The 11825-nt window shown below is 39.0% G+C and overlaps 1 protein-coding gene across 4 annotated transcripts in view; it reads left to right on the top strand.

Moving 5' to 3' along the window:
* The first annotated feature begins 3778 nt into the window (after positions 1–3778).
* The window catches only part of rbms1a (RNA binding motif, single stranded interacting protein 1a), a 32539-nt gene continuing 24492 nt past the window's right edge, over positions 3779–11825 (top strand). The window contains exons 1-2 of one of the 4 annotated variants that reach the window (XM_017477741.3): positions 3779–4536; positions 11223–11404. In XM_017477741.3, the coding sequence (XP_017333230.1) occupies positions 4486–4536; positions 11223–11404 (233 nt within the window). In that variant the 5' untranslated portion in view covers positions 3779–4485. The remainder of the gene's footprint in view (positions 4537–11222; positions 11405–11825) is intronic. The other 3 variants (XM_017477743.3, XM_017477739.3, XM_017477742.3) reach the window with 3 other exon arrangements.

Below are 11825 nucleotides of genomic sequence, written 5' to 3'. Positions count from 1 at the left end.
TTATTTAACTTTGTTGTTGTTGTTGTTGTTGAAGGAGTCTCCAGTGCCCACGGTTCTGTCTAAAAGCAGAAGATTATACGTTTTGTGGTTTCTCAGTACCAAGAGAAAGAGAAGGAAACGTGGGATTATGGGACTTTGACGGACATTCCACAACATTTAGCCTTAAATGGATAAAAATATATATATATATATATGATGTACCATTCTTTAGTAAATAATAAAATGGTAGATTTGGGAAATATGACACTTAGCGGCATACCCTGTCACGTTTTTATTTCTTATCTTTTTTTTTTTCATATTTTATCCAAGGTATTTGATTATAAACAGTTTTCAGATGAGATAGATAGCTAGACAGATAGATAGATAGATAGATAGATAGATAGATAGATAGATAGATAGATAGATAGGATATTTGCTCTTTATTTTGTCAACAAATTTAACATGAAAAATGTTATCTTTCCTGGAAATGCCTGTTGAAATACCTTTTTACTGTTTCCAAGCCAGTGATGATTAAATGCCCGAGCTGATACACTGTGACGTTGTGTATGATGACAGTGTTGTGGTGGCGGCGGTTCACACTAGTTGTAGTTTGTGGTTGCCACCAAGATTGCAATGCGTGTTCCCTTTTTATTTACTGTGGTCATGAGCACCCTGTGTTCCTTTGAAACATCTACAGCTTTGATCTGTTCACGATGTGTTGTAGCGGCTTTACAAAATCACACACTACCTAAGCAGTGCTGAGAGCTAGTGAAACCGTAGCTCTGTCTTTCTCTCTCGGGCGATTTCTTTTCTCCAATGACAGTTGTAATCGAAATGAATCGACCCCCAGTGCAAATCAGGCTTATTGACAAAATGTACAGACTTTCAGCTGTTTGCAATTGAACAAATCAAACAGAAAACAATTGAAAGAGTTCAACACAACGAATGCTTCAAGTGGTTTCCCCACAACAGCACAAAATGCAAAACAGGTGTTGTCTCAAGCACACCTGAATCGACTAATCAAGGGCTTCATTAGTCGCACCAGGTGTGCTTGAGCTGGAACACATGAAATACCTGAACTGGTTAGGGGTAGAAAATACATGAAATACCTGTACGGGGCAGAAAAAGGGAGCTATCAGCGGATGCAAGCAGATTTCTGAGAAGGCAGGTTGTGAAAAACCTTTGAGCGACTGCAAAAGGCCTGCAGCAAGACTTGATGACAACAGGTTCTGAGGTTTCAGTGAACACAGTAAGGCGTGTACTAAACGCAGAAGGTTTCCATGCCAGAACTCCAAGACGTACACCACTACTGACCCAAAAGCACAAGAAAAGTCGCTCAAAATCATATAAATAATCCACAGAAGTTTGTGTCCTCTGGCACTGGAAACATGCAGCGTTTCCTAAGAGAAAACATCATGCCGTCTGTGAGGAAGCTGAAGCTTGTGCGTCACTGGACCTTCCAACAGGACAATGATCCAAAGCATACCACAAATTCCACCAAGGCTTGGTTGCAGAAGAAGTCCTGGAAGAATCTACAAGGCCGTCACAGTCACCTGACTTGAACCCCATCGAAAATCTCTGGTGGGATTTGAAGAAGGCGGTTGCAGAATACAAACCCAAGAATATTACTGAACTGGAGGCCATTGCTCATGAGGAATGGGATAAGATTCCTCAGGAACGCAGCCAGAAGATATGCATCTCTTAAGATATGCAGCAGGTCATAGCAAAATGGTGTTCTACTAAGTACTAAAGATGCTTGCCATGAAGGGGTTGAATAATTTTGAGACTGGAGAAGTCATTATAATTTGCATTTTCAGTTGAATTTGGGGAATTTGGGGAAGCATTCGTTGTGTTGAACTATTTCAATCGCTTTTGTTTGATTTGTTCATTGCAAACAGGTGAAAATCTGTCAATTTTGACAATAAACCTGATTTGCAATGGGGGGGGGGGTTGAATAATTTTGATTGCAGCTGTACATAAACAATGTCAGGACTCGTGTGATTATGTCCTGACACCGCATGTGACTGTAAATACCCTATAAACTCAATCTATATATGCTAACTACTAAAGCCATTACCAACGACCTATATGGTGTGATTAAACTACCAGTGTGCATGGATACCTATACATATCTATATATGCATATGTACCTGTAAGGCAACAAAACTCAGATACAGATTTTTCTGCATTCATGCAGGTACAGTTTAGCTCCAGTTAATGTTCACATCAGAAAAGTGAATGAATGGGGCAGAATGTGACCTCAGGGACTATGACCATGATATGGACATTGGTGCCAGACAGGCTGGTTTGAATATTTCAGAAATCCTGAGATTTTCTGAGACACACAATAGTATACAGAGTTTACATTGATTTGTCTTGGGGGGGTGGGGTCCAGTGAGTAGCAGTTCTGCCAGTGGAAATGATTTGTTGATGAGAGAGGCCAGAGGAGATTAGCCAGACTGATTTGATATGACAGGAAGGCTACACTAACTCAGATAACCATTATTTACATCTGTGGTGAGCAGAAAAAAAACATCCAAGCAAATACAACACATTGAAAGATGTGGTGGCTGGGCTACAACATCGTAAGACCACACTGGGTTTCACTTCTGTCTCCCAAAGAACAGGAAGCTAGCGGCTACAGTGGGCACAGACTCACTAAAACTGGACAGTTGAAGATTGGAGAAACATTGCCTTGTAGATCAAGGCCAATCCCTGGGGCAGGACATACATCTTCTAGAGAGCATTTAATTGGATGAATACAAGACTAGTTCAGGATAAATCCATCCATCCATTTTCTGTACCGCTTATTACACAGCGTCACAGGGATCCTGGAGCCTATCCCAGGGGACTCGGTGGCATAAGGCGGGGACACCCTGGATGACGTGCCAACCCATTGCGGGTCACAATTGCACACACACCCACAACGTACAATTTGGAAATGAATCAGCCTACAACGCATGTGGGAGGAAACCAGGTGCACAGATTCCATATTCGAACCCCCAACCCCACATGTGCGAGGCAAGCATGCTAACCATTTCTTTTTCAGGCAAATTTGGTAAGATTGGTGAAGTGTGAAACACTGGGAGCAGTCCAGTTAACTGAACACTAATCCTCTTGAAAGCAGTAGCCTGGGGTTTGCTTCAAGGTATGGAAGCTCTATAAAATAAAATAAAAAAGCCCCAGCAAACAGATCAACTTAGTGTCTATCATTTTGCGAAAACAGCGTACACAAAAATGACAAGGAAATGATCATTAAATCCACAGTTCATAAATGACTTCTTCTATATGAAAGCAAATCTGCAGTTATGAGCCCCTCCCACACACAATCAGTCCTGGGTGCGTTTACGCCCAGTGTCAAACACCTTGACTCAGGTACACAAAGTTCTGAAGCACCCATTTTGACTACAGGGGTGTGTTGAAGTCTCGATGATGTGTTTATTTGTACCAAGAATGTGGTGATGGTGACCTTATGTTCATTCAGTCTTTTTAAGGTGTGACACATGATTACAGCAGGGGATTATCATATGAATAGAAAGATAAGGCAAGGCTCTGGGTGAACATGGGTGGTGTCATTAGGTTGCAGACTGTTTGTCACAAGTCCTGTTAGGGGGTTGTTTTTGTTTGTTTTGTTTCTCAGGCCTAGCTTATGAATTTCTGTCTTAACGCGTCGGCTTTACTGTGTCGGTTCCACCGCGTCATGACACGTCTATGAACACGTCGTAGTTATATGTTTCTTTTAAAAAAAAAAAAAAAAAAAAAAAAAACACACGCAATATGTACATAAAAGGTAACTTAACGTCATTTGAGACGGTAATTCGCACGGGAAGCCTCGGGAGGGACTGTCCTGGTGGCCTAGGGCGCATTTCTATGGCTGTATTGTAGACTGGATCTGATGGTCAGGTTGTGGAATGTGTGGTATGCGTGCAGGAAGCAACCAAGAGCTCGGCGTAGGGTCGGAGCAAACCATTATTCATGTATACAAACCGCGTGTTCTACTTTTTAATACTCACGCCGTGTTCTGGGTTGATTCGAACGCTTTGTAACACCCCGTGGGTTCGCGAGATACTGATCTGTCTTCGAAGAAACAAAGCCGAGATGTTTGCTAGGCGGTTAAACAACCCCCGCGGATGAGTGACGAATGGTTCGTTCCACAGTAGGTGGGTCTTTCCTGCGGGCAACAGAACGAAGATCAATGAACCAGGCGATTTACCGAAACTGTTTGGACGGCCTGAGGTGGGAATAATCCATCCACACGGTAATATATATAGTTTTGATTATTTTTTTTTTAAAATAGTTTGTTTGTTTTTTAGCTCGTTGGCACGTCGAACCTTCCAAATACTGAAATATTTATTTATTTCCCCCCTCCTGAGCGACCGACACTATAAGAGTGCGATGTGGAAAAATTACAGTTCTGCTGCAGCCTAATAGAGCATTGTCAATTTGTTATTGTACCGGACAATATTCTTCTATTCAACGCCGACTCAAGGACAAAAGGAATTAACAATGATCTTTGCAAACACCGCCAATCCAGTCAGGACACCTTATCGAAAGCAGGTTGGTAAAAAAAAAAAAATATCCATAAATATAAATTAAATAAATAAATAATTATACAAAAGCAGGAGCGCGAGCTCTGATGCTGGACAGGCCATGCACAACAAACATGCCCGGAAGGTTATTGTGTTACATAGCAAGCAATTATATGTCATTTATGTCACTTTTGGGTTTTTTATTTATTAAAAATGGGGCCCATGTTTACCCCCCCCCTCCCCCCCAGCCCTTATACAAATTTAATTAGACTTAATGAGTGGATCCATACAGGCGTAGTGATCGTTTAGTGATCTGGTGGGAATGTTTATCTCTTCGACCCAAGCTGTTTATTTTTGGTCAGTATTCAATTATTCAACACGACTGAGTCCAACAAGCTCCTGATGCAATGTGAAATGCGTCAGCTCGGTGTTTTTAAGTGCGTTGGGTATGGTGATCAAAGATCAGTCTCGAATCAACACCGCTTTGTAATCACTGAAGGTTTATTTGAAACAATCCTGTCGTTAAGTGCTGGATGAACATGTTTTTAACACAATGCTGTTAATGAGGAGTGAGATGAAGGGAAGGGAAGGGAAGGGGGGTCACTTTAAGGATGTGACCGGGAGAGTTTCCCATGGCAACTTGTGTCAAGAGAATCCTGGATGTGCTCATGAATATTCATGAGAAATGTACAGTATGTTACAGAAGTTGGGCGTGGCTTAGATGAGGGATGGTTACCAGAGGGCAAGAGTTCAAAGTGAATAAGGATTGACTCTCGATGTTATGTCTTTTGAACTTTGAGAAGAATCATCTGTCTATCTATCTATCTGTCTGTCTGTCTGTTACTCAGGTAACACCTTTTCAGATGTTTCTCAATACTTGACTTGAAGCTTTTTGAAGTATAGTCCTACGCCATTCGTGTAAATGCAACGAGATGCACACAAATGCCTACACACCTCCACGCAGACATTTGCATATGTTCTCGTGTAGCTGCACTCAGATCGGTGGCAGCAGAGAGGTTAGCAGGACTCCCAAGATTTCACAGTTTATAGGAACCATATGGCGCAGGATGACTGCAGCACATAGCACGGGACCCAGGGGACACCACCGACGCTTGAAAGATGGCCCGGAAATTGAATCCGATCTTTCGGTCTCTGCTTTCCTTCGTGGCTCATCCCAATCAAACCGCCCTTCCCTTCTCTCTCTCTGTCTGTATCCCCCCCCCCCCCCCCTCTCTCTATCATTTCACAGACCGTACTGTACATACTATATGATGCATCCTTTCTCACGTTTGAAATGCCGCTGTACATCTTATGCGTTCGCCTCGGGCCGATATAGCAAAGGGAAATGAGGACTATTTTGGCACCGGTTTAAACGAGTTCACTGCCGGAGGAGCTTTGGAGCTCGGGTTTTCAAAGTAATAGCATTCCCTTACAAAATGGTACCTTATGTTCGAGTCCGCTTGGTGCCTCACTGTGTTCCTCAGTGGCCTTTGGAGGCCTCCGTGTGTTCTCTTGCTCCTTTCATTTTGAGCGGAAACACATTGCTCGACGCGCACACTTCGACCTCTTGAGCTAAAAGGACAGGAGGAACGAGCTTCGGGCTCCGTGTCCAGGCTTACCTGAGCATTCACATGTGTGTGGCTACGAGTGTATGAGTCACTCAACCAGAAGTGGGTCAGTGTGTCACAGAGCAGGAGGACACACACCCCTGTAGCGCTGCTGTTAGGCGAACCGTGGTCCGAACGCACACATGCACGTGCACACACTTGCACGAGAATGCATGCAGCTGGAGTTCAGCATCACTTCACGGCAGCAGCTGTAATTCACTGCACTGGGCTTTTCGGTCACTTTAATATGTTCTTGTTCCCTAAACACCCGTCTGGTGGTGTTTTATAGGCAGCCATTTTATGCGCGCCGAGAGGGGCGAGCCGAACGAGAGCTGTTTTAATGAACGAGCCAGAAACAGGAAGTGATTCACTGGTGTGAGCCGCAGTACACTATACTGTGCGGTGAGGGTGAGGGTGAGGCCTGCGCTTCCTGTATCCCTGTGCTCAGCCGTGTCATGTGACCTTTCCACACACAGAAATAAAAAAAAACCTCTTTCCTCTTTTTCGTTCACACCAGCTGTTGATTGCGTATTAGTCATCCTGACTAGGCTCTGGTGTGAATGAATTTAGTGGTCAGAGGAGATGTTTCTGCTATGACTCAACTCTGCTGTGAAGTCAGGTTGTAAAACTCTTTTGTAGTTTAGATATTTTATCCAGCCTTTGGTTTGTGGTTTGTTCACCAGACACGTTCTGATGAAAAGGTGATTCACTTCCAAAGATTTTTCCATGCACACTGTATTAAAACAGACCAAAAGCAGCTTCGTCGTATCTGTTATCTAACAGACTTGATCGGCCATTTTCTCAATCAGAACGTTTACGTGGACAACAATGTTGCGATATGAACCCGATTAAGACGATACTCTGATTAAGAAACTAGCATGTAAACAGAGATTATCGATGGCCTTAATCCGACTAAAGTCATACTCGAAGTAAACACAGATCGTATTAAGACGTGTGGAGTATTCCTGTTTTAGTCGCGTTACAGACACGTACACACCTTAATCACACTGTTAACGTCGTGTGGGAGTTTTCACCGCATTGTGCGACAGGACGCGTACACACACGGCAGCGCTCAACCGTTTGACGGCAAACAAGAGAGCACGGCTGCGTCCCAAACCGCGTACTTACCTACTATATAGTATAGTATACACGTATTTCTTCTGCTATATAGATGGTAAGTACGCGGTTTGGGACGCAGCCCACGGCTTCAAGCAGTCGTCTGTTTGCACGTACGGCACGACAAATAATTAACCGCACTTGAAGCTTTCGTGAAATTCAAAATGAAACACCCGAAACTGTATACGGTCCCATAACAGACGTCAGTCATAGTCAGACGGCGTGGCGCGGGGACGTAATGACGTGTGACGTTAATCGCTCTACGTTCTATAACACGTAAAACAGGAAGATGAAAGGAATATTCTAAAAGTGACTCATGTAAACACCTTAATCAGAATACTGTCTTATTCAGAATAAGGTCAATAATTAGATCACCGCTGTCCGTGTAAACGTAGTCACTGAGATACTTGTTAATAGTACAGGCAAACTGACTGTGCAGAATTAGACAAGATCAAATCGAAACTTCTAATATATTTTTATTTAAAAAATTTTTGCAGGCTTCCATTTTGAGCCCGAGTTACGTACTTCATGCAGATCTCCTCCAGATGACGTGCAATGCTTATTCACGCCAAGGGAACAAATCTCCATGGAGAATCTTAGTATTAGTATTGTCTTAGTATTTAGTATTAGTATTGTCTTAGTATTAGTATTGTCTTAGTATTTAGTATTAGTATTGTCTTAGTATTAGTATTGTCTTAGTATTTAGTATTAGTATTGTCTTAGTGTTAGTATTGTCTTAGTATTAGTATTGTCTTAGTATTTAGTATTAGTATTGTCTTAGTATTTAGTATTAGTATTGTCTTAGTATTTAGTATTAGTATTGTCTTAGTATTAGTATTGTCTTAGTATTAGTATTGTCTTAGTATTAGTATTGTCTTAGTATTTAGTATTAGTATTGTCTTAGTATTTAGTATTAGTATTGTCTTAGTATTAGTATTGTCTTAGTATTAGTATTGTCTTAGTATTAGTATTGTCTTAGTATTTAGTATTAGTATTGTCTTAGTATTAGTATTGTCTTAGTATTTAGTATTAGTATTGTCTTAGTATTTAGTATTAGTATTGTCTTAGTATTAGTATTGTCTTAGTATTAGTATTGTCTTAGTATTAGTATTGTCTTAGTATTTAGTATTAGTATTGTCTTAGTATTAGTATTGTCTTAGTATTAGTATTGTCTTAGTATTAGTATTGTCTTAGTATTAGTATTGTCTTAGTATTTAGTATTAGTATTGTCTTAGTGTTAGTATTGTCTTAGTATTAGTATTGTCTTAGTATTAGTATTGTCTTAGTATTAGTATTGTCTTAGTATTAGTATTGTCTTAGTATTTAGTATTAGTATTGTCTTAGTATTAGTATTGTCTTAGTATTAGTATTGTCTTAGTATTAGTATTGTCTTAGTATTAGTATTGTCTTAGTATTTAGTATTAGTATTGTCTTAGTATTTAGTATTAGTATTGTCTTAGTATTAGTATTGTCTTAGTATTAGTATTGTCTTAGTATTTAGTATTAGTATTGTCTTAGTATTAGTATTGTCTTAGTATTTAGTATTAGTATTGTCTTAGTATTAGTATTGTCTTAGTATTAGTATTGTCTTAGTATTTAGTATTAGTATTGTCTTAGTATTAGTATTGTCTTAGTATTTAGTATTAGTATTGTCTTAGTATTAGTATTGTCTTAGTATTTAGTATTAGTATTGTCTTAGTATTAGTATTGTCTTAGTATTTAGTATTAGTATTGTCTTAGTGTTAGTATTGTCTTAGTATTAGTATTGTCTTAGTATTTAGTATTAGTATTGTCTTAGTATTTAGTATTAGTATTGTCTTAGTATTAGTATTGTCTTAGTATTTAGTATTAGTATTGTCTTAGTGTTAGTATTGTCTTAGTATTAGTATTGTCTTAGTATTTAGTATTAGTATTGTCTTAGTATTTAGTATTAGTATTGTCTTAGTATTTAGTATTAGTATTGTCTTAGTATTAGTATTGTCTTAGTATTAGTATTGTCTTAGTATTAGTATTGTCTTAGTATTTAGTATTAGTATTGTCTTAGTATTTAGTATTAGTATTGTCTTAGTGTTAGTATTGTCTTAGTATTAGTATTGTCTTAGTATTTAGTATTAGTATTGTCTTAGTATTAGTATTGTCTTAGTATTAGTATTGTCTTAGTATTTAGTATTAGTATTGTCTTAGTATTAGTATTGTCTTAGTATTAGTATTGTCTTAGTATTAGTATTGTCTTAGTATTAGTATTGTCTTAGTATTTAGTATTAGTATTGTCTTAGTGTTAGTATTGTCTTAGTATTAGTATTGTCTTAGTATTAGTATTGTCTTAGTATTAGTATTGTCTTAGTATTTAGTATTAGTATTGTCTTAGTATTAGTATTGTCTTAGTATTAGTATTGTCTTAGTATTAGTATTGTCTTAGTATTAGTATTGTCTTAGTATTTAGTATTAGTATTGTCTTAGTGTTAGTATTGTCTTAGTATTAGTATTGTCTTAGTATTAGTATTGTCTTAGTATTAGTATTGTCTTAGTATTTAGTATTAGTATTGTCTTAGTATTAGTATTGTCTTAGTATTAGTATTGTCTTAGTATTAGTATTGTCTTAGTATTTAGTATTAGTATTAGTATTGTCTTAGTATTAGTATTGTCTTAGTATTAGTATTGTCTTAGTATTAGTATTGTCTTAGTATTTAGTATTAGTATTGTCTTAGTATTTAGTATTAGTATTGTCTTAGTATTAGTATTGTCTTAGTATTAGTATTGTCTTAGTATTTAGTATTAGTATTGTCTTAGTATTAGTATTGTCTTAGTATTTAGTATTAGTATTGTCTTAGTATTTAGTATTAGTATTGTCTTAGTATTAGTATTAGTATTGTCTTAGTATTAGTATTAGTATTGTCTCGATCGTTAAAACAAATTGGCATTAAAAAAAGGAACCAATTCTCATGAAAATGCGTACGAATGTAAATGTGGCAACATGGTTCGATTTTGTAATTTGTTTTCATACAAATTATATTGTAGGATAAGGTTTGAAGCCCCCAATCCTTATTTTAACCGATTTTAAACGCTTGGCTTATTATTATTATTATTATTATTATTATTATTATTATTATTATTATTATTATTATTATTATTATTCAGTTATCAATAGTAAAGTGTGCAATTTAGTAACTATAGTGAAACGAACAGGAAAAGTATGTAGTTGGACTGGACCCGCCAGTGATTCCTGGGAATATAAGTTTAACCTGCGTAGCTTCCGTGTGGATTTTTATGAATTTGCAAGCACGCGATCATATTGGGAAGATTTGGTTTTGCAGGCTGTAGCAAGGCTGCAGAGATTTGGCTTTAACGGCAGTACAGCTTAAAACTCTAGAAGCACTGATAAATGATTGCGTCCTTTCATAAGCAGCTAAAATAATCTAATATACAGGGATTAAAAAAAAAAAAAAGAAGAAGAATTCCGTTCCCCCGGAGTTCAGTGCGGAGAAGTAATCATCCACCGTTCTGCTACGCTTAAGTGGTAGCTTGGACAGATATTAGCTGCTCAGGCAGGCCTGTCTGACGGTGCGTAGGCGAACAGAGGATCTGCGGTTACTGATTAGACAGTAGGGAGCCGTAGATGTGGGTGAACCCATGCGGAACCTGAATCTGCGATCGAAGCTCCGGCGTGCTAGCCAGCACCGCAGAAGCGTGAAGGGCACTATGGGTAAGCGATTGCCTGTTTCAACACGCGGCAGCACTGCTGTGAGGCTCGGGACGGTGCTCACGTAGAGTACGCTCGTTTCGGCCCAGCGCTCACGAGAGATTTTCATTCACACAGAGAACAGAGCTTGGACTAAGTCGAAGGGAATGTGAGATTTTGTATGGGAGACGTTTGAAGAAGTCGCCAGATATCAAAAAACTCCCATTTCGATTTTAATACGTCTTCTAATAATATTTCATAAAAACATGCTTGTTTCAAATTTTTTATTTTGTGCTAAATTTGCATCCTTAGCCTCCTGTTGCTCCGCCCACACTCCCAATGGCTCCGCCCAGCCCAAGCACTAATAGCAGCACGAATAACAGCAGCAGCAACAGCAGCACGACCGGATGGGAGCAGCTCAGCAAAACCAACCTCTACATCCGCGGCCTGCCCCCATCCACCACCGACCATGACCTTGTCAAACTGTGTCAGCCGTGAGTATGCACACACACACACACACGCACACACACACACACACACACACTCTCTCTCTTTCTCTCTCTTCTCTCTCTCTCCTTGGAAGGACCTTCCATTGACATAACGACTAATTAGGCTTAGCTAGTTAATGCTAAGCCCAAACCTAAATCCAACCCTAACCTTAACCTCAGTAACCAAAATGAAACCTTCTGGAAAACCGTTCCTCATTGGAACCAATTACATGTTCCCTCAAGGTCGAAACAGTCATATATCCCTGTCCTTGTGAAAACATTTGGTCTCTACCAAGATATTAAAACACCTCTACACACACACACTTTCAGGAACGATTTGTACAGACCACAACTTATTCTTTATTAGTATTATATTTCTAGTTTTACAGGTATGACGACAAAATAAGTTGGCACAACACCAGAGAGA

Source organism: Ictalurus punctatus, chromosome 10, assembly GCF_001660625.3.
Source record: "Ictalurus punctatus breed USDA103 chromosome 10, Coco_2.0, whole genome shotgun sequence".
In the NCBI taxonomy this organism is placed as follows: domain Eukaryota; kingdom Metazoa; phylum Chordata; class Actinopteri; order Siluriformes; family Ictaluridae; genus Ictalurus; species Ictalurus punctatus.
This window is presented reverse-complemented; position numbering and strand designations above follow the sequence as displayed.